General features: G+C 36.0%; 1 protein-coding gene across 1 annotated transcript in view; it reads right to left on the reverse strand.

The window, feature by feature from the left end:
* Positions 1 to 531: 531 nt before the first annotated feature.
* The window catches only part of LOC123519778 (histone-lysine N-methyltransferase E(z)-like), a 60,417-nt gene continuing 36,244 nt past the window's right edge, over positions 532 to 24,704 (reverse strand). Inside the window, exons 8-16 of the mRNA XM_045281285.1 lie at positions 24,579 to 24,679; positions 22,875 to 23,087; positions 21,405 to 21,458; positions 20,148 to 20,288; positions 11,101 to 11,236; positions 10,581 to 10,751; positions 9,764 to 9,946; positions 5,795 to 5,960; positions 532 to 744 (exon numbers count right to left, since the gene is read on the reverse strand). Of these exons, the coding sequence (XP_045137220.1) occupies positions 684 to 744; positions 5,795 to 5,960; positions 9,764 to 9,946; positions 10,581 to 10,751; positions 11,101 to 11,236; positions 20,148 to 20,288; positions 21,405 to 21,458; positions 22,875 to 23,087; positions 24,579 to 24,679 (1,226 nt within the window). The 3' untranslated portion in view covers positions 532 to 683. The remainder of the gene's footprint in view (positions 745 to 5,794; positions 5,961 to 9,763; positions 9,947 to 10,580; positions 10,752 to 11,100; positions 11,237 to 20,147; positions 20,289 to 21,404; positions 21,459 to 22,874; positions 23,088 to 24,578; positions 24,680 to 24,704) is intronic.

The raw sequence follows: 24,704 nt of genomic DNA on the forward strand, positions 1-24,704 counted from the left end.
GCTAATATCACACTGTAACAACAGCTCAACTAGTGCAAGGAATGCATCAGTCTATTAAGGCAATCTCATCCTGTCAAGTTACAGCTTAACTAATAGGCTAGTGGCAGTTCTCCAGATTCTTCACTTATGATATTGTTTGTTTCTTTCACTGTCCATGAACAGCATTAACTGAAAGCTCACTTAAAATTCAGCATAATTTCTGAACCCATAGTACAAGATGTAAGACATTTCTGTAGTGAATGTCATTACACGAAACACTGACATCATTATGGTCCTGAATCATTTAGTGAAAGTTTGCCAGAGTTTGAACAGACTCCTCTTCGGTTTTGGTGCAAGCAGCTCTTTTGATGCAGGACACCTCAGGGAGATAATAGTTTGATGTCTTGAAAGAATATTTTTAAGATATACATTTAATCAAGTGAGTTGAATAGTGTGTTAAACAAAGCACATGCATCACCATTAGTGCAACAATATCAGGGAATGCATGTACCAAGTGGCAGAAACTGTAGGCATGTTAATTATTACGATAAATAGATTTTATAGTTTTATTGAACATTCAACTTGAACAACAGTTGCATTTAATAGTTTCTAAAATGTGCACCACATGGGCACAGAGTTCATGATTACAGATCAATAGAAAACATGGACTGAAAAATGTAACTTTACTACATAAGGGCATTCTCTTAGAGAAACTCCATTTCTCTTTCAATGCCAACAAATTTCAATTGTTCTGTTGGTCCATATCTGCAAGAAAGAATTGTAGTTATTAGAATATTTTAAATATGTAAACAACTCGACTTATTCTGCAAAACTTGAAGGTTTATATTAATAAAAAATAATTTTCTACTTTGTTTCCAGATAACTAAATAGCCAAATCAAGCCAAGATAACCAAAGACAAAAATATGCCCATTTCAGCAATTCAGTCTGACTGTTAATCACTAGATTTCTGGCTTCACCTGTGTGGTGTTCATTAGTTGTAACAATCACATCACCCATTTTCTTTCTAGTTTGATCTATAAAGTATTTTCAAACTAATGAAAAAATGTCTGCTGTTTGCAAAACTTGTCAGATGGTGACAGTGCAATAGCAGATTAAACTCAAGACCTCAAGACCAACTAGAGTCGATCATTAACTTTTTTATGTTTCTTGTCATGAGAAGACGAACCAAAGTTATATTATCCTCTATCAATTCTTTGTTTTTTTGTGGTTACATAAAAAGAAAATGACAAAATCAATAAATAAGATTTATGTTTAGGATACTGATAGATCATTCTCAGCTGGGATGGCAAAGACATACAGTGGAACCTTGGTTTTGAAACCTGAAATGATCTTCATAGAAATCTGTGCCCAAGATATAAATTTAATTTGTTCCATAATGGAGCTTATATCTCACTTTGCTAATAATTCAAACAAGTTTTCCTTATTGAAATTAATTAAACTGCCATTAATTCGTTCCAGCCTCTCAATAAAACTTTTTTCACATTTTTAGGTAAGAAAAAGGCATTTTGCATGTTTTCAGGTAAAGAAACAGTATAAATAACAAATATGCATAAAAATATATAAACATAGCAAGTGTATATATAAAAATAAATAACTGATTTTAAAATGTATTTATCTTGGAGATCAGGGGTGTATTTCATGGGATTAGCTGGAGTGTACAAAAATAGCTGCCCAGAAGGAGTCTGGCTGCTCTATTCATGACAGAAGAGCTTACAGACTAACAATCCTGTACTAGATGGTGTAGACAGTACTCAAAGAAGAAAAGAAGTTTGAAGTAGGCAAAAGGGAAGAGAGAAAACAGAGGCTGCAGTGGTTAGTTACAACATTGTTTCCTCATGGAGGGTATGTGGGAAGGTGGGAAGAGTTTGTTTTGTTTTGTGACTGCATTTACTTTCATTCACCATGAGCTCTCGCTTAATTAATGAACTTACTTTTTATACTATGCCGTGCGGTACGTGGTAAACTAGATTTTCCACCCTAAAACTACAGATAATTAATAAATGAAAAATACACACTGTAACCACCACTAACTCTCAACTGAAATCAACCCAAAGAGTGTGGATGTCATGGTTACTGAGATACACAGTAAGTCCTCCTTATACGGTACTTCGTTATCCAGTAAATTAAAAGTTACAGTGTTAATAACTACCCTCGATTCTATTTATGGTAAAAAAAAATTCACAGATACGGTATCCGTTCACGTTTTGTTTGCACCATACTGTAGTGCCACCACAACAGTTTCTTCCCAAGTTTTCCACTGAACACAAGTGAAATCCTTACAGCGTCTTTTTTGTGGATATCATGAGTACGGTAAGGGCTGAAATCCCTACTGTCTCTTAGCCTCGGGAGGGACATAATTTGATAGAATAATTGGTGAGTGAAAGGTAAATAAAAAGCATTTTATCTTTATTTCTTTTGTGTAGTACTTTAAATTTTTTATAAGACTATTTTCAAGGGTGACTTTTGACGTGCTGGAACACATCTACTATTATAGAAAACATGCCTTGATTTTTATGTAAAACTTAAGAGCAATGTGGAACTCGTTAGAATTAAAAAAAACACACCAACTTACATAGAAACAGAAAAAAAGACAGATATAGAGGGTAAGGAGGAGGAGTGGGATTAGAGATAGAAGGCAATATTATGATCCTTAGTCTTCCTGCCCTCCTTAATCACCTCAGCAAGGTCCTTCAGGCAGTCATTAAATGCTTGTTAAGGATGCATGCCACTGGACCATATGGGAATCAGCCATTACACCACAGAGGAAGCTATATCTTTGATTCATCTATTCTTGGCAAGAATTTTTTTTTTATTACTGTACACTTCTTCAATAATAAATTTTTATTTCAGCATTGAGCATAGAATAATGTAGTTTAAATGTACAAAATAGAAAATAAATTACCAAAAAAGGCAAAGGGAGTGCTGGGTTTAAAGGTCTCACAGACACTGTTCTAAGTAACGGACACCCCCTTGCCCTCAAAGTATCTGTTATTGCAAGGTACAGTGGAGAATCAATACTCGAATCTCTTAATAGTCAAACTTTTCAATACTCGGATGCAAAAGTTAAACTTATTACTCGAAAAAATACCTAGTAGTCGAATGTCCGCACACATGGTTGTAAACAAAGTTGTCTAGTTATTCATTTAGAAATGTACAATGGCACCAAAGAAGTTTATTAGTGGTGAAAACATCTGGTACTTGAACATAAACAAAACTCTGGCCTCTCCCTCCCCACTGCCGCCAGTTGTCCGGTTTTGATACTGGTAATATCAAACCTAAAATACCGGTATTCCTGTATACCAGATACAGGTGCATTTGTCTTCCAATGGACAACTTCCCTCCTTCTTCCCTCCTCTTCTACATTATCCATCACCAGCCTTCACTTATGGTATGTACAAATCAAATTTATAAAAAGAAATTTACATTGAAATTTTTGGAAACTAAAGGTTTTGCTAAGGTTAGGAAGAATTACCTGATTTATAGGCATCGGTAGTCAAACTTTTTGATATTTAAATAGCCATTTGGAATTAAGTTTGAGTACTGAGTCTCCACTGTACCATTGTATTGTTATTATTATTTATTAACTTTTTTTTTTTTTTTTTTTTTTCTATTTCCCACAACACTGGATTTGGGGGAGGATAATGCTCCTCTCTCTCTCTCTCTCTCTCTCTCAAAACACTGCTGCTGCCTCCTGAGAGAGAGAGAGAGAGAGAGAGAGAGAGAGAGAGAGAGAGAGAGAGAGAGAGAGAGAGAGAGAGAGAGAGAGAGAGATTCACACACAGAGTGGACAGTGGACACATTCAATGCCACAATTAGCATTTAAGAATTTGGACACAGACCAAACTATGTTTTACTTCCTGTTGATGGAAAAACATCTGACAAGCTTATTTACCACTAAAAGTACTCAGGACAAGTTGTGATAAATTTGGAGGAGAAAAAAAGAATAGAATGCATTATACAAAAGTACAAGACTAGCGGCGATCACCGTTGCCCGTCCTCTAGGGGTTAAGGCTACATTTATTGTTAAACTTAATTGCTACATTTTTTATTTATTTATTTTTTTTCAACTTAATGTTCTTCTTTGCTTTTTTGTCAGCAGGTCATTTCACAAAGTAGCTGTCCAAGAAGGCTTGTTTCCTCCTCCTTTTCAGAATGTTTCAAAATAGAGTTTGGCATGGGTCATTACATAGAACCACTTGCTTAGAACCAATGGTCAAAAGAAATTTAGCTGCTGTTTAATTGCACACAACACGAGAAATATTTCCACAATGAAAGGCGGAATTCAACTGAACGCATGTGTTGGATGCTGGGGCGTCACTGCATCAAATAGTGGCAGCGTATCTGGAGCTGGCTCATAACTTGAATTTCAGCACGCAAGTCAAAGCAAAAAATCGACTGAGCAATAGCTCATATCTCAGATTACAGTGGAGACTCAATATTTGAACGTCTTAATAGTCAAACTTTTCAATACTTGAATGCAAAAGTTCAATTTAACACTTGAAAAAATACCTGGTAGTCAAATGTCCACAAATTTAGTTGTAAACAAAGGCTCCCTTGCCTCTCCCTCACCCCCCCTGCCAGTTGTGCTGCTGCAGTCTTGAGAATAACATTCTCCAATTTTCTGTCAAGTTTTTCATTTAGAAACTTACAACAGCACCAAAGGTGATAATATCTGGTAAATTAACAGCTGCACACATGGTTGTAAACAGAGCTCTGGCCTTTCCTTCCCTGCCACCACCATTGTCCCTTTCTGATACCAGTAATACCAATAAAACTTAAGCAAAATACCAGTATTCCGGTATGCCAGATACCAGTGCACATCCCCAGTCCAGCTGCAGTTGTGAGAAAAACAACATTTTTCTGTGTTCTGTCTATGTTGGTGAAATTGGTGGTGCCCATCTAAGGATTGGCCCTAAATGTTTTAACTAATAACTATGTAACTCCCTCACCAACATCTACGTACTCTATAAAACTTGCCACCCAATTTACTTAGGTAAGAATCTGAGGTCTTGGAACAGATTAATATTATTTATATTATTTCTTCGGTGGAAAAAAAGCTTTGGAACTCAACCAATTAGGTCCTGGAACAGCCAAAGTGGACTGAGGGTCCACTGTAAAATGAATAAATCCATTCTCAGACACCAGTCCATCATGTCTAAAGACAGACTTTCCCATTGCTAAGATGACCACTCTACATCTCCAGCTCAGAAATTATTAATCCAGATAGGACATATGTATTGAATGAAATTTGTGACACAAAACTAATTAGGAGATACTGTTAAGTGTGCCCAGGTATTCTCTTTGTCACTAATCTGGTGAATGAACCAATACTCTTACTGCCAAACTGAAGGTGATCATAACACTTGAACATCCTGCTTTTAGGAATATGTAGTTGTGCAGTAATGATAGTGGTGTGGGTCAGTGTGAGACAGACAGGTGGCTCAGGATTACTCGTCACAAAATTAATTGTTTACATCAAGGCTCTTGAACAGGACAGCATTTAATTTACTTAAAAGATTTGAGATACTATAACTTAATAATAAGCATGAGCTTTTACTTATCTTTTAGTGTTTTAAATCAGGCAACTTTGTTCAAGACCTAAAATAAGGTACAGCAAAATTATGAGCTCAGATATTAGTTGAAAAACTGATTTGCTTGAAAAGAGGTTTCACTGTATTTGAATAACTGCAATTCTCTCTTTATACAATGAAATTCACTTATGAATATAAAATTTAAATGATAATTTCCATTTACCTGCAGAAGAAATCACTATTATTAGGGAATATATCATACCTGTAATCAAAGAAGAGTTCTTCTCCTGACTGAATGTGTCTCTTGGCAAATATTCCTATACGATGGTCACCATTCACCATCATAACTTTGGCATAGCAGTTAGGGTTGATTGAATGGTTAGCAAACCGAATTTTGTTTCCTTTCCGAGTTGCGTCCACAACAAAATCTGAAATGAAGAGACATCAGCTGACACTGTCAAAAGATTCTAAATACAAATTTAATCTTATAAGAACATACAACATAAATCTTGAAGCAAATACACATACAAACACACAGATGGAGTGTCAGGATGGGCATAGAGAATGTAGAGAACAACTGGTGGAACCAATTTGGAATGTGATCAGCTCTCTAATGGAAGGGAAGGTACCAAAGGAATAGAAAAGAGCAAATATAGTCCTAATACACAAAGGACAAAAAAAGGAAAAAAGACGAAGTCCTTCAATTATAGACCAGTGTCACTGACTAGTGTTGTGGGAAAGATCAGTGAAATTGTAATTAAAGAAAAATGGTTAGATTATCTCGAGGAAAATTAAATTATAAATAACCCCCAATTTCATTTTAGAAAAGGAAGATCATGCATAACAAATTTACTAAGCTTTTATACAAGAGTAATAGATGAAGTATAAGGGAGAGATGGATGGGATGCAATCAATCAATCAATCATGTATGGGATGACATGTATTTAAATATTAAAAAGGCTTTTGACAGAGTACCACACAGAAGAATCCTATGAAAAATAAATTGATGCATTGGAGGAATACAGGGAAATATCTTAAATTGGATGATGGACTACTTAACAGATTTGGAAATGAGGACAATGATAAGAGACATCCCATCAACCTGAACCACAGTCACTAGTGGCATACCACAAGATTCAGTGCTAGCACCAATTATATTCCAAATACAGGGTGGGGTAAATCAAATGCCTGAGTTTTGATAGGCTATTAGGAAAAGTAAAATACTTACAGAATTATTTGTTGCTTTATTTGAATCAGTATACAATGCCGTTTGTGTGATAACTTTTTGAAGATGGCATCAGGAAGATGGTGGCCATCTGTAGTGATACACTGTTGAAAGCGATGTCTGAAGTCTTCGGCTGCTCTTCAGCACATCTCAAGGGGTATTGCAGCGATTTCCTCCGGAATTCGCATCTTCAATTCTTCCAAATTGTGTGGCCGACTTCTGAACACTTTCTCCTTGAGATATCCCCACAGGAAAAAGTCACAAATGCTCAAATCAGGTGAGCGTGGGGGCCACTCGACATCACCCCTACGAGAGTCGAGGCATGCTGGGAACATCTGTCACAATTTGACCATTGCAACTTGAGCAGTGTGGGCTGTTGCTCCATCTTGTTGGAACCAGATGTCTCCCAGATTTGTTTTCTCACTTAACTGTTTAAGTTGCAATGGTTAAATTGCGACAGATGTTCCCAGCACGCCTCGTCTCTTAGAGGGGTGATGTCGAGTGGCCCCCACGCTCACCTGATTTGAGCATTTGCGACTTTTTCCTGTGGGGATATCTCATGGAAAAAGTGTTCAGAAGTCGGCCACTCAATTTGGAAAAATTGAAGATGCGAATTTGGGAGGAAATCACTGCAATACCCCTTGAGATGTGCTGAAGAGCAGCCGAAAACTTCAGACCACCTTCAACAGTGCATCGCTACATCTTCCTGATGCCATCTTCAAAAAGTGATCACACAAACGGCATTGTATACTGATTCGAATAAAACAACAAATAATTCTGTAAGTATTGTTTTACTTTTCCTAATAGCCTATCAAAACTCAGCCAGTTGACTTGCCCCACCCTGTATATATTAAAGACATACAAGAGGATTTGACTACATATATAGCTACATAAATTTGTTTACAGACCATGCTAATTTTCTGAAAGCAGTAAGGAACATCAAAGATCTGGGAATGGAGACAAATGTCGAAATTAATTTAATACCAGGAAATGCCATGTAATAGAAATGGGTAAAAGTAATAAAAGACCTATGTGGTAACACAAAATGGCAGAAATGATTATGATGAAAAGGAGTGGAGAGAGAGAGACCTGGGAGTGATTATAAAAGACACCATGACTCCAGAAAGGCACATAAATGGGTTATTTGCTTCAACATACAAGACACTAACAATTATCAGGGTGGTGTTAAATTACATGGATTAGAGTATGATGAAAAAGATCATAACCCCTAGGATAAGACTTAGATTAGAATATGCAACAGGGGTGTAGTCACCATACAGGTAGAAGGACACCAGGAAACTAGAGAAAATCCAAAGGACTGCTACAAAGATGGTGCCAGAAATAAAGGATCTTCCCTATGAAGAAAGAATGAAGGAAATGGAACTATCGACTTTAAAGGATAGACGGGAAAGAGGCTAATAACGATCTATGTTAGTAAAATTGCATGGAAAAGATAGATAGATGAGGCCTGGTATCATTGAGAGGACACTCCAAGATCATGAAAAGTCAGTATTTGAGGAACATTAAAAATTTTAGTTTTCCACACAGGATGGTGGACATCTGAAAAAAATTGTGAAGAGATTGTTGCAGCAGAAAATGTGTGCAAATATAAGGAAAAGTTAGATAAAAGTAGATATGGAGACAGGTCACTATGAGCACCACTTGAATGCAGTAATACACACACACACACACACACACACACACACACACACACACACACACACACACACACACACACACACACACAGAATTTTCAGAGAAACATATAATTTGCTAAGGAATATTTTAGTAGCATTTCACTACATGGACAAAGAAATGATGAAGAAATTGATAAGTACTATAATAAGACCCAGATTGGAATATGCAGGAGTTGTGTGGACCCCCCATAAAAAGAAACACATAAGGAAGTTGGAGAGACACAAAAAATGGCTACAAGAATGGTTCCAGAATTTGAAGGGATGACATATGAGGAGAGGCTATGGATCTACCAACCCTGGAACAGAGAAGGGAGAGAGGGGATCTAATACAAGTTTATAAATTGATCTACGGAATGGACCAAGTGGAAAATGAGAAACTGATCCCAAGAGAAGAATATGACATTCGAACCACAAGATCGCATAGTAAAAAACTGAGGAAGAAAAGATGTCTGAGAGATGTTAAAAAATATAGTTTCCTGCAAAGATGTGTTGAGACTTGGAACAGTCTGAGTGAAGAAGTGGTGTCAGCAACAAGTGTGCATAGTTTTAAAGAAAAATTGGATAAGTGTAGATATGGAGATGGGGCCACACGAGCGTAAAGCCCAGGCCCTGTAAAACTACAACTAAGTAAATATAACTAGGTAAATACACAATGATTGTGAATCACTGTTGGCTCCAGCCTATACAATGTACTATTGAGGTATCCCTTAAGATGGGAGTTTCCTAACCAGACTCTATCATCTATGGCAATAACAAAGTTTTCACCAATATCTACAGATGATAACCAAGAAAGGCTGTAGCCAGTGCATTAACCTTTCCAGAAGCAGATCAATAAGATGGCTTTGAATAGATACTACTTGCTTAAGAATCTTCCTGTTGAGGAAAAGATACTCTATATAAATAGTATATAGTTATGCCAGCAATTCCTCTAAAATACTGCCACTTTCCTTTCCTTGATATTTACCTTCAGTTTCTGCCTTGAACACATCATAAAAGTCAATCTCTCACTCTTATTCCCTATTCTCCGCAAACAGTAAAACAAATACAGCCCACGTAATTCCACGCATTTCACCATTCAGAATGAGAGAAAGATTTTTGGATAGCATAGCTTTCAATTCTTGCCTGTACAAGTATGACTTAGAAAGGAAAGCCTGACTCTAAAATACAAATGGTAAAAATGAGCAACCTATATGCAAATTGTGCTCAGGGATACAATTTTTTACAGAGTGAGTATTTTCAGGTAATCCAGGAGCACATTAGTGTCACAAACTGAAGTAGTAATTCTGAGATTCAAACTCAGAAAACTTACCATTATTGAGGTTGAACAAAAAGGAGCACATGTACTTGTCGTACACTTTCCCACGACGATCAGCTTCGTCTTGGGAGATTATTTCACCACAGTATTCTGATATGAATTCATTCTTCTGAGCAGAACCCTTGAGATAAATACCCCAGCCTGCTACATCAGATGGAGCCATAAGGAGGTGTTTATCTGTAGTGAAAGAATAAAACTTTATCACATAATATAAAACCAAGTTTCATTTAATTTGACTTACGAATATCACTCAATTCTTACAATTTCTGTCCAGTTTTAACTATATAAGGTCTAATAATTATGCCTGCAATATTCATGCAGAACTATTCTAAGACTGGTTATTTTGATTTAACATGTTAATGATGGCTGCATTCAAATGAGACGTGTAAAACTAGTTCTTAATGCACATGATTATTACCATTATCATAACATATTATTTCCTTATTTTATTATTTTTAATGAAAAGGGGCTTCTGATTTGAGGCTGCATATTGAACCTAGAATATTTTGAGACAAAGTTGAACTAAAACAAAAAACACATAAAAGCAAAACAAAACCTGGCAATGTATCTTACCAAATTGCTATCATGACAAAGGTTTATTTATACAAATTTGAAATATGCTTTATATATATATATATATATATATATATATATATATATATATATATATATATATATATATATATATATATATATAAAGTAAGAAAATGGTAATACACAGATTGATCAATAACCGTGAATCATTTCAGAAGCTTAGTTAGATAAGGAAATTTTTTATATGGCCTGAATACTTTATTGAATGGGAACTTACGTAATCCTCTCTGAACTGAAACATTCTTGCAGGTGATTTTGTTGATAGAGAATTCATGGGCTCCACAAGTAACACAGAGGTCAGGGTCACACTCCCGCACAGCCAGAAAACATGGGCATTGCTTAGTGTTACAGGATGCCTTGCATCTACATCCAGGGAACCGGTTCTGACCTGAAGAACAGAATTAATGCCTGACATTGTGACTTTCTCTATGCTAAGCAACATTCTTAGAACATTAAATACATTTTACATTCATAAGTCTGAAGTATCATAACATCAAAACTTCAATGACATTCTAGTTGTAGGCTGTTCCTTTCTACCCTCCTAATCTCTCCTAATCAAAACTGTCTTGTATTTTTTTTTGCTATTTTCAAGCTTTTCAAGAAGTTATGTCAAAGTCTGTATGTTGAGGCTGCACCACCATATACAATAAAATTTCAATAACTTCATCCAACTTAAAAAATAAATCAATAAATATATAAACAAATAAAAATAATAATAAATGAATGAATATACTCACAGTCTGGACTGCAGTTACAGAATTTTTCACAGAAGTTCTGTGTCATAACACAAGCACAATTTTGGTCACAGGGCTGGTTTGGATGGTCACAAGGGGAATAGTTGTATACATGATTGCTTGAAGAATCTTTCTTCAGCTGTTACAAAAATAACAAGATAATAATAACAATGATTATATATATATATATATATATATATATATATATATATATATATATATATATATATATATATATATATATATATATATATACATACATACACACACACACACACACACACACACACATTATCCTACAGTAATGGAATTAGAGGAAATTTGTTTGGGGGAAGAAAAAGTCTTTAGTGTTCATGGACTTTGAAGAGGAGTATGATATCATTGCCAGAAAAGGACTGAAAGCTTCTAAAGGTATAGAGTGAAGGAGTGAAGAGTTTCTAGGTAAATAGTAAGGTATGTGTGAGAGTTTGTGATAACTGAGTGCTTTTCAGTCACAGTAGGTTGCCATAAAGGTTGTGTAATGTCACTGGTTGTTCTTCTTGTATATACTGTAGACAGTTAGGTAAAGGAAATAAATATGAGTGTTATCTAGAGGCTTCAGTTTAATCAGTGGAGAGGAAAGAGTATGTGATCCAAGTTAGCTACTATTTACCAATGATATAGCTTTGTTGACTGAAAAGAATGTGGTGGAATAGCTTAAGCATGTATGAATGTAAAAACAAACACACACACACACACACACACACACATATATATATATATATATATATATATATATATATATATATATATATATATATATATATATATATATACAGTCAACCCTCGGCTATCGCGACTTCGGCTATTGCGTTTTACTGCTATTGCGCACCATGAAAAGCTGCTAATATTTCATTATCGCGACCTCAGTTGCCTGCTATCGCGCACCCCGCCATGACGTAATGGAATATCTGAGCGCTCACTGGCCAAAACCGCCTTCCCGCCAAGATCAATTCGGCTATCGTGTTTTCAGCTATAGCGCGGCTATTTCAGCCCCAATTGGGCACGATAGCTGAGGGTTATGTATATATATATATATATATATATATATATATATATATATATATATATATATATATATATTGGTACCTCTACATGCAAGTGCATCTATCTATACACAAGTTTTCCAAGATACAAGTAAAAATTTGTGAAAAATTATGCCCCATAACACAAGCATTTTTCCAAAATACGAGCAGCCAGTAACAGCAGCAGCGCCCACCATCATCAATGCTCAGTAGTAAAGCAGTGATCCGCACATCTGTACATTGTACCATTACTTGTGGCCGATAAATGTTTGCTCTGACTTTTGTGTGTTTTTTCGTATTTTGTGCTACTTTTTTGTGCATTTAACCATGAGACCCAAGAAAGGGAGTGCTAAAGATAGTAGTGCTCATAAGAAATGAATGATGATCTTAGAAATTAAGCAGGAAATAATTGAAAAACATGAGCGTGGTGTGCATGTGAGTGACCTTGCTAAGGAGTATGAGCAAAGTACGTTGACTATTTGCACCATTTCGAGGAACAAAAATAAATTAAGAGTAAAAAACATGCTAAGGGAGTGACTACTGTTCAAGTTCACGTTACTTATCACTCATCCTCCGCCTACTACCCTGACATCCTTCATCCTCCACCTACTCTGCTTACCTGCGTTGTCTGCCATCATCTGTCTTCTGGTAAGCGCTCACAAAACAGCATTATATTTCAGTTATTATTATTTATTACCTACACTTATGTTTAGTAATGAATTATGTTTTGTAATTTAATTGCATATTTATTTCAGGTCAATTAAGGTATTTTGTATTTTGTTCTGCTTGCTGGAACGGATTAACAGGTTTCATTTAATTTAAATGGGAATTAATAAACTCATGATACAAGTACCTTCAAGTTACGAGGTAGGGGGTGGAACCAATTAAACTTGTATCTAGAGATACCACTGTATACAGTGTCAGCAGTTCAAGTTGCAACCTTCTGTTAAAGTGCATGATGAACACATCTAAACTCTAAACGCTATATATTCATCATGCTCTCGCCTATCTCAAAATTGTGAATGCCTGCATCCTTGGAATAAATGTGTGATCATGTGGTAGCAACACTACTTCAGTAACTCAAGGTCACATCTAGTTGCTAGGTGTCCAGTTTCCCACTAATTTCCCACCCTCACATTTATCGCAAAGTGTAGACAATAGTCATCCCAGTTTTCCTCTGAGGGACAAACATGACTGGAACCACCATAGGCAAAACAGAGAAAACTTGTATCATCACACTAAAGCAAGCAGGAATGAAAATCAACACAACTTTTGCTCATATTGGTCATAACATGGCAACTTTTCTCTGCGTGCTGGCTGCCAGTATACTAATGAGTCTCCTTGGTTAGCATGGTGTTCCCCAGCCCAAATCATGCATTCAAGCTGTCAGTTATGTCCATGGTAACCATAGCAAGTATTAGATGTTAATAAAGGAATAAATGTAGTAAATTTTCTATTCATTATCCATCATATTTTCCATGCGTGTAAACAAAACACGAGCAGATACCGTATGTGAATTTTTCTTACCATAAACACAGACAAACCCCGCTTAACGAAGGGGTTATGTTCCTAAAAAAACCTTCGTTAAGCGAGCCTATTATAACAAGTTTAATCTCTGACTTGAACTTCCATTGAGAGTAAACAATGCGAGACTGCATCATAGTACAGTGAAAGGTTTAATGAAAGTAAAAATTATTAAGTTAAACATTTAGGCAGTTTAATTTAAGTCATTATATTGTACACTAATGTATGTATGTACATAACTTTATAATGTTGATGATCTTAAATTTACGAAGGGAGGGAGAGTGAAACGGGAAGGACACTAACCGGCAACCTGTGGAATGTAAACAAAAGGGGGCATCATTGTATCACATACAAAACTTATGTACCACATTTCCACATGGCTTTCCATTTCATCCATTGTAGTCACGAGTTCAGGTGGTTCTTTTAGCTTGTAAGGAAGATACAGTCTCACCAGCCTTCTTGAGTCTACTGACTTGAAAATAGTAGAGACAGTAGATGGAGTCAAGATGGTGGCGAGCAATGCTATTAGTTTTCTCGCCTCTCTCTCGTGTCTGTGAATAATATCCAGCTTGACTTTGAGAGTAAGAGACTTCCTGGTCTTCTTAGCAACGCTAGGCGACATTGCAGGGCGTTTTGGTGGTAAATTGAGTGAGGGAAGATAAGCTGCTGCTGACACTGTTATTGTTTTGAACAGGGGCAGTGAGTGGTGCGCATTCTGTCCACGAGAGGCACTGGTGTATTCAAAAGCCTGTTGACTTGTACGATGCAGCGGGCCTTTCAAACTTGGAAAAAATTACCTGGATAAAACTTCGTTAAAGCAAGTTTGGTGTTCGTTAAACGAGCAGATGGTAGTAAAATGAAACCTTTGTTGTAGTGAAATTTCATTGTGTGAACCTTTGTTAAGCGGGGGTTGCCTGTAGTTTCGAGGGTAGTAATTACCAAACAATAAACAAGTGAGGACAAATAGTGTTCTGGCCACAAGCAACTCTCTAGATGCTATGGTTACCAAAACATCACAGGTTGAATAAGGTGGTATCATTGGTGTACGTGGCCTTGCGTCCGATCGTGTTCAGCGGCCTTGGCTAGAACATTAGAAAATGGGCCCCTTGTATCTCTCTCTCTCTCTCTCTTAAGCTCAAGCTTAGCTCTTTTAACCCTTAATGTACGGTGATCATTTCAGGACGATTGTAGCGTCGCATGCGGAGAGGCGGGGATCGTTCTGGGAATCATGATTTTTCCGCGCTAAACATTTGAATCTCTCCCCCTCACTATTGGTCCTGGGGCATCTTTTCTTGCTCGCCTCCTCGAGCCTTGAGACATGTTCCCTCACAATAGGTCATCTTTTCTCATTTCGAGGCAACATCTGGCAAACCCCATGACTCAGAGGGAGGAAATGGTACTCTAAGTGATGTTCTGTCAGTGTTACTTCGGTAGTGATATTGAGGACAGTGATGAAAATGAAGACAGTGATTTTTTTATTGAGACAGAATAAAGTGAAGACTCCAGTAGTGATTCTGATAGTGATCTGGGAGACAGAGATCAACCCTCACAGCGATGTTCATAAACCTCACGTACTCCCCTTCAGCAATGCACTGGTGTGTGTCATCCATGGTTGCCTCTACAGGACTGTGTTTGTCGGCCAAGTCATGTGAATCCCATGGCTAATAAGAGTTGCCAGATTCCAATTATTATAGAAATCCACAATACTTGTTATACATATGTGGTTTCTTTTTCTTTTCCTGTTTTACACATCATTTCATATATCTGAGCTCGCATTTTCATGACATGAAAGTGCAAAAGTTCCTACTTTTATATCTAATTCAAATGCCTGAAAGGAAGGAGAGAGAGAGAGAGAGAGAGAGAGAGAGAGAGAGAGAGAGAGAGAGAGAGAGAGAGAGAGAGAGAGAGAGAGAGAGAGAGAGAGAGAGAGAGAGCACTCGCGCAGTGTTATCGGAGCTCAGGGGGTATTTCTTAGTGGCAGGTTCTGCCAGGGGTTCTGTGAGAATTTTTTGATATGCAATAACTTTGCTCTCAGAGGTCATACCATGTTGAAAACTACATCGTTGTACTCGGAATAACATAAAGAAATATGCATTAATAAGGAAAAATATCTTTTAGCATTTTTGACTGGTGTGATTTTTCCCTGCTGTAACAGACGGAAAGTAAATCAACTTCCCATACTTTAAGGTTTAATAAGCTGTCTTCTTCACTGTTGAGGCTACTGTAGATTTAGCCATACAGTACTCAGCTGCAAGATCAGTTATTCTTCCTTCTTTCTCATATTTATCAATAATCTCCTTTTTTCCTCCTTTCTCATATTTATCAATAATCTCTTTTTTCCTTTCAATGGTTGTCATTACATTCTTTCTTGTAGGCTTATTCTCACCACTAACAAGCCTTTAAAAAATTTAAATGCAGATAGAAAGCGTAGGACAATGTTATACTTACAACAGTGAAGGATAAACTGGCTGTGGTAGACCGGTGGGGCACGTGGGGCAGCGGGAAGGGAGAGACCCTTTCTTAACAGCCACGTGGATGGACATTCGACTAATAGGTATTTTTGCGAATATTAAGTTGAAATTTTGCGTTTGACTATTTAGACATTGGAGTATTGAGTCTCCACTGTGTATATATATATATATATATATATATATATATATATATATATACAGGCAACCCCCGCTTAACGAATGGGTTACGTTCCTAAAAAAATGTTTGTTGTGTGAATTTTCGTTAAGTGAACCAATTATAACAAATTTGACCCCTCACTTGAACTTCCATTGAGAGTAAACAAAGCGAGAGTGCATCATAGTACAGTAAAAGGTTTAATGAAAGTAAAAATTATGAATCTAAGCATTTAAGCAGTTTGATTTAAGACTAAATCATTATAATGTACACTAATGTATGTATGTATGTAAGTAACTTTATAATGTTGATCTTAAATTTATGAAGGGAGGGAGAGTGGAGCGGGAAAGACGCTAGCTGGCAACCTGTGGAATGTAAACAAAAGGCGCATCATTGTACCACATACAAAACTTATGTACCACATTTCCACAAGGCTTTCCATTTTATCCACTGCAGGTGGTTCTTTTAGCTTGCAAGGAAGATACGGTCTCACCAGCCTTCTTAATAGAGTCTACTGACTTGAAAATAGTAGACAGTAGATGGAGTCAAGCAATGGTGGCAAACAATGCTATTAGTTTTCTCACCTCTATTGTGTCTGTGAATAATATCCAGCTTCACTTCGAGAGTAAGAAACTTCCTAGTCTTCTTAACAACGCAAACTCTTGCCAGGGGCGACAGTGTGGTGGAACTGAGGTACGTAGAGTGTTATTGTATTCAAGCATGAGGTGGGCGGTGCGGTGGATAACCACTAGTGACGCCTGGTGGCCAACAATAACAGTAAACCGCGTGCTTTACGATTTATAAATTTTCAATTTTTTAAATCTTAAATTGCCTTATAGTGGACTGACGTAAGTGCGAGTTTGACGTAACTCAAGACCGACGTAACCCGGGACCTTACTGTATATATATACAGTAAGGTCTCAGTTTACGTCAGAGTTACGTTCCTGAAACATGACGTAAGTCGATTTTGTACGTAACTCGAGTTTCCGTACATTTCAAAGCATATTATGGAGTTTTCAACCAATCATTGTTTATGGTCATTCAGGAAAGTTAAAGGTTATATTGTTATATTATTTACAACTACGTAGGAATATGAAACACAAGTTTGTTTTTGTTGTTGATTAGGGCCACGAACACGAAGGACTGCAGGTGGCCGAGAGGGGTGGACGCCTGAGGCCGCCAGGAGGGTGGGCAGGTCGAATGTTGTGACGCCCAGGGGGACAGCTGGGAGCGTGGTGCAGTGCGGTGGGAGTAGAAGCGTGGGCAGCGGGCAGGAAATGCAATAGGAAAGGGCAATAGGGATCAGCAGACAGGCGCAGACGGTGCAAGTCAGCTGCAGTGTCGTGTGGCCCAGGCGAAGGCTCCGGAGTTGTTATTGTTGTGATGGGTGTGCGAGCCCTCAAGGTCGTCAACCTCCCGTTGTCATGGTAACGGGCTTCCCATTTTCTTCTTCCTCCCTCACACACAGCTGCTGCCTCCTTCTCATGTCTTTTAATTATGTCCTCTTTTTCTTGTAGCATAATGGTTTTCCTTTTCTTAGCATCACTGCTGTCACTAAGAAGTTTTCTCTTTGGTGCCATTGAGCAAGATACTAAGAACTTGAGTCAGTAAACGCAGAAGTAGGATAACACTCTTGCCAGGGGCGATGGTGTGGTGGAACTGAGGCAGGGTGTTATTGTATTCAAGCGTGAGGCGGGCGGTGTGGCGGGCAACCACCAACAATAACAATAAATCCCACTTTACGATTTATAAATTTTCAATTTTTAATCTTAAATTGCCTTATAGTGGACTGACGTAACTACGAGTTTGACGTAACTCGAGACCGGCGTAACCGGGACTTTACTGTATATATATATATATATATATATATATATATATATATATATATATATATATATATATATATATATATATATATATATATATATATATATATATATATATATATATATATATATATATATATATATATATATATATATATATACTCCACTTGTGAATTATATTCAGAATGATAAAAGTCTGTGAAGCATGATTGCAAAATAAAATAAATAGAAACTGTAGCACTGACGCGTTCGGTTTCGGCGATCGAACAAGTGATTCCATAATGTCAACAATACGTCCAAAACATGCCGTCGCCCGCCACTAAAACAAGAAGAGATGGACTGTTTCACTGTGTATACATATTTGCCTATGGTGTTTTTATTTACATAGTTTTAAATTTGTGGTGAGTGCTCCAGCAAATTTGTAATGAGTGGTGAAACAATAGTGTCTTGCAGACTCCTTGCTTCTGATGTTTTTGTGTTCAGCAGTCAGGTATATGGTGAATGTGTTCTTGTATGAAAATGACTTTTTTTCTCAGAAATTCCTTTCAAATATTAAGGTGTGTCTTCCAAGATGCAGTGTCTTGCAAGCCTTAAAATACGGTATTTATTTATTTATTTTTTTTTCAGTTTCTAAATGGCGAGAATTTTTTTATTTTCCGTATGCAAGACTTTCGAGTTTTGTTTTGTATCTTTCTTATGCTGAGTAATATTTTGTAATATGAAGCGAAAAAATCTTCACATATCATTTCATAAAATAAATTTTTGTATACAGAAGCTTTCGCATCTAGAGGTACCACTGTGTATATATATATATATATATATATATATATATATATATATATATATATATATATATATATATATATATATATATATATATATTAATACTTCAGCAAGCCTGTATTGAGCGTCTCATATACATAGTTCACTATGATATGAAAAAAGTTTTCTATGATTAAATCTTGAGACTTCTCTGACCAAAAATGTTCATCATACATTGTATTTGACAGCATATACGACGCACCTTTTTCCCAAAAATTTGGCTAAAAAAAAAATCACCCTGGGTCTAATAAGTGAAGCTGAATCCTCCTGTTGGCTAATCTTTTCCCTGACGCTCACTAACCTAGCTCATGATCAGTACTTTTACCCTAATTGCATACATCATTATTTTATTGCTGGTATTGTTATTATTACCAGTATTATTACTTTAACAATGAATTATCATGAAACTGGAAGTAATCTAACCTGTGAGGCTGTTACATGTATTTACAAATATCAGCTGACGAGAACCCTGACTCTATGCCATCTGACAGTGATGAGTAACATTAAGTTCATGATTATAAACTTGACAGTGAAAGAAAAGGAGAAAATAGATAAAAGTTGATTATGAAAAAAAAAAAAAAAAAAAAAAAAAAATAGATGTCAGCAACAACAAAAGTGAAAAATTAACAACTGGAGGCTATTGCAAAGGCTATCTCCCAACTCTACATCCTATCCGACTGGATCATAACAAAATACATCGACATCCTCACCATTATGGCAGCAAGAGAAAAAAGATCAAGCAACACAATCTCCTACAAACTACAAGTGGTAGATTATGCCAAGGAGCATGGCAATAAAGCAGCAGCAAGGGCTTTTGGGCCACCACCCATGGAAAAAATTACATGTCTGGTGACAGCAAGACCAACTGAAGAGCACAAGGAAAGTTAAACATAATCTTCATTGCCAGCTCCACATTGGCCAAAATTTGAATATGACATTGTTTTTGCAGCGCCCCTGTTTGCTGCTTTTGTAATGTGATGCTAGATTGCTTTTAACAGTATATGCTGTTTAAATATACTAAAAACTTTTTTTCCTGAATTTTGACCGCTAAAATGGAGGTGCATTTTATAAGTCCATAATTCCTATATGTTGTCAAATACAGTAAATACAAGTGACTTCCAAAATAAACAATTTAAAAATGCAAATTGACACATATATTGTATCTGTAAGATATGCAATTCAATGTTACCTGAATTTTTCTACAATGCATAGACCAGAGACGATGTTTTTTCTTCTTTTTCCTTGGTGGTGTGTTGTCCTTGATACTGGCATCTGCTGGTAGGTCTGTTGCTTCTTTTTGTGCAAAGTAATATACCTGGAGAAAACAGTTTTTTTACTGATAAGTTTGAGACAAATTTGTGAAAATATATTTTCATAACTAAATCAGAGATACATATTGCATAAGGCACACAAGTTATGAATACTAAAAAGCAGAAGATAAAACTATAGGTGATCATTTGATTTGTCTTTATTTACTTTATTCTATAAGTTTGTCTTTTTAAAATGTAAGGATGCAGCTTGGAAAAAAAATAAAGAAGCAATGCAATGAAGCAAATAGGAAGCCAGTATAAAGAGGCACATCATGAATACATTAGGATAAGAAAGGAAGAGGAGAGAAATTTTGTAAAGGATAAGGATGTAGCGAACAGATGTGATAGCTTTTTTATAAGTATATAAATGAAAAAATGACAGAGACCATCACTATGTTAATCAAGGAAAATAGGATGTATGAAACACCGGAAAAAATTAGTGAACTTATGAATGTGAGCTTTAAATGAGTATTTTATGAAGAGGGAGAGTTCATAGAGCAAAGCAGCCAAGCAACACAGGAAGGATTTAAGAAACATCGTGGTAGAAAAACAGAAAATTAGAGAATTACTAGAAAAGGTGGATGTAAGAAAGGCAATAGGGCCAGATGGAGTGTCAGGATGGACACTGAGAGAATGTATAGAATAACTGGTGGAACCAATTCGGGATGTAATCAGTAATTTTCTAATGGATGGGAAGCTACCAAAGGAGTGGAAGAGAGCAAATAAAGTCCCAGTCCCAATATACAAAGGAGTAAAAAAAAGACAGAGACCCTAAATTATAGACCAGTGACACTAACTAGTGTTGTGGGAAAGATCTGTGAAATTCTTATCAAAGAAAAAAGGTTAGAATATCTGGAGGGAAAGGAAATAATAAATAACTCCCAATTTGGTTTCAAGAAAGGAAGATCATGCATAACAAATATACTAAACTTTTATACAAGAGTGATAGGCAAAGTACAAGGGAGAGATGGATGGGTTGACATGGTGTATCTAGATATTAAGAAGGCTTTCAACAGAGTACCACATAGAAGACTCATATGGAAAATAGAACACATGGGAGGAATACAGGGAAATATCTTAAAGTGAATGACAGACTATTCAACAGATAGGGAAATGAGGACAATGATAAGAGATACCCCATCAAGCTGGAACACAATTACCAGTGGAGTACCACAGGATTTGGTGAATTGCTGAAAGATATTGACAAGATTTGGAACCAGAGACAAAAGTGAAAATTAGAATTTAATACCAGGAAATGCCATGTAATGGAAATAAGTAAAGTAATACAAAACCTATGTGAAAATATGAAATGGGAGAAGAGATTATAATGAAAAAGAATGAAGAGAAAGACCTGGGAGTGATTATACAAGACACCCTGACTCCTGAAAGACACATAAATGAACTATTTGCTTCAATATACAAGACACTAACTAACATCAGGATGGTGTTCAATCACATGGATAAGAGTATGATGAAAAAATAATAACCAATATGATAAGATCTAGACTGGAATATGCAGCAGTGGTATGGTCACCATACAGGCAGGACATCAAGAAATTGGAAAAAAAATCTACAGGACTGCTACAAAGATGATCCCAGAAATAAGGGATCTTTCCTGTGAAGAAAGACTAAAGGAAATGGAATTACCAACCTCGAAGGGTAGACAGGAAAGAGGGGAAATAATAACAACATATAAGCTAGTAAATCATATGGAAAAGATAGATACACAAGACCTGGTAACACTGATGGAGGATAGGCATAGACAAACAAGAAGACATTCCAAGATCATGAAAAATCAGTGTCTGAGTAACATTAAGAAGTTCAGCTTTCCACATAGGACAGTGGACATCTGGAATTGATTAATTGATGAGATTGTAACAGCACAATGCGTGTACAAATTAAAGGAAAAGTTAGATAAATGTAGATATGAAGACAGGTCATTATGAGCCCCACTTGAACCCTCTAATATATAACTACGTAAATACATATATATATATATATATATATATATATATATATATACACATATATATATACTGAGCTATCCACAGCATGCAACCCTAACCATGACACAATCTCCTCAAACAGCTTAACATTTAAAACTACGTATCCTATCCTAATATCCACAATTTTCTTGGTGATATTCCGTAAGAAATTATATTGAGGTTTTTAAATATTATACACTTTAGAGGAGCATATGTTAAGAAATCTGAAAAACCCTTTGCGTAGTACAGCGGATTGAGCAAGAATTACTGGGTTTAAGCTTTATAAGTTTATTTCAGAAAGATCCACGAAAGAAATGGTTTTTCAACAGACTGGTAGATGAATGGAATAAACACAGTAATCCAATTATTGATGCCAAGTCATGAAAACTTTAGAAGATAAAACAAATCTATGGATTACAGGTGGAAACAAACAGTCTATATGTTTCATATAGATCATAATATACTAAGAACTTAAATTAATTTGCATAAGATTCACTAAATTTCTGCAAATTGAAATAGTAAGTAAGCCTTTAAAATCTATAAAAAAAAAAAAAAAAAAAAAAAAAAAATAATAATAATAATAATAATAATAATAATAATTAAATACATAAACATAATTACAAGATCTTTACATGGTAGTGTCTTCTCCAACTTTCGACTGTTCATCCGCATGCTGTCATTGCTATCCTCTGAGCTGGCTTCATTCCCTGAGTCGACGGAAGCGTGTTTGCGAATCTTACGTGGTTTACCTTCATTGGAAGATTCATTTTCATCCCTCAATTTTTCTGATGATAAGGATGAGGCAGCAAATGCCATCTTTTCCTTAGCATCTGGCTGTTTGGACAACAGAAAAAGTCATCTTTGAAAGGTTGTGACAAACATCCTATTCATTGGTCTCTAAGCACAAAGAATTTTATCACTAACAAAATTAATTACAATTGTTTTAATGTTATCAGGAGATTACAAAGCAAGATTTTTTTTTTTTTCCTATTATAAGGTTGAGTACCATGATTCCTGAAAACAACACAGGTACATAATTTAGGGGAAGCTGAGTAATGAAAAGAATGTGTGAATACGACATATAATGCCTCCTTTTGTTGCTGTTTTCAGTTTGCAATGTCAAGACAGCACTTTTTTTTTTACTTTCAAATAATCCTTAAAGCTGTTACTAAAATAACAAATCTTGATAAGGAATCTTTCTTAACATCTTTGTCTAACGAATACATAACATAACACCTAATTACACCAAGGCACGTCAGAATAAAGAACCAAGTAATCTATTCCATCATAGCTCATTAAAATGTTTGTTATTTGTCTGAGATACACCACAAGGAAAATCTTTTCACAATAAAAATTTAAAGGAACACTAGAAATGACCTCAATTAAAATTTAAGAACTACATCAGAGTATGAAAACATCATCATTAAGATATCATTAACATATCAAACAACCAAAGAAAAAAAAATATATTGAATAGCCATACAAAGGTTGGCTCATTTCATGGCAGAGCTAATCTTGCCTCTACAAGCTTTTGCAGACTTGAATGAGACATCAATATGCAGAGGTACATACTATATAGTAGAAACCTAAAATCAAACCCTTTTTCATTTCCCCTTTTCCTTGAAAATCTGAGGTCATCTCAAAATTTCATACCGCATATTCATGCATTTGTTTTAGACTGACATCTGTCATTTTCAAGAACCCCTGCAGTTCCAAGGTTTACCTGAACTACTACACAACGAAAGCTTTTCGTCATGAATGTAAGTAACAAACTGATTCTCAAGACTCAAAAGACCAAAATACTATAACTAACTCTGACATAAATATTTGCACCTTGACAGATATATTGGTAATTGTTTGTCAGCTTCCTCCATGTTATCTAACTCTTTTATGATCTTCCTTTCAACATTTTACTATCTCTTTAAATCCCCTTACTCCTGACTCTCTTACATATATCAATATTCCCAAATTGATTTCTCAAGCAAGCTATACTTCAGGAAATATTTTCATGGCATCATATATTCACAATTAGAATTTTTTTCTTTCCTGTAGTTGCCAGCAATTACTTGGGTTCAAATTCATTTAAGGACAAAGCTTCCTTGCCATACAAAATTACTGGTACAACAATCTCTCCAAATACTGATACTTTTGCCTTCAGCTACAAAATCCTTTCCTAGCTTCACTTGAAACACTACTGTAGAAAGGCCCACAATCATTTGATTGACCTGGAAACAAATCAGCTATTCAAACATCACGGATATGGAAAAATTAAACAAGCCTTATGCAGAGCTTCCCATTGTAAAGCATTTAAAACATCTAACTCACCAAGTGTAAATAACAGTAGGGGGAACAGGGTTCAGAAAGTGGCCTCAGCTCTGGACTCTTCCGTTTGCCACCATGAGGTCGAGGATGGGATGTGGCAAGCCCTATCAAAGAATACAAATTATAACA

The sequence above is a fragment of the Portunus trituberculatus genome, chromosome 46, assembly GCF_017591435.1.
Source record: "Portunus trituberculatus isolate SZX2019 chromosome 46, ASM1759143v1, whole genome shotgun sequence".
Taxonomy (NCBI): domain Eukaryota; kingdom Metazoa; phylum Arthropoda; class Malacostraca; order Decapoda; family Portunidae; genus Portunus; species Portunus trituberculatus.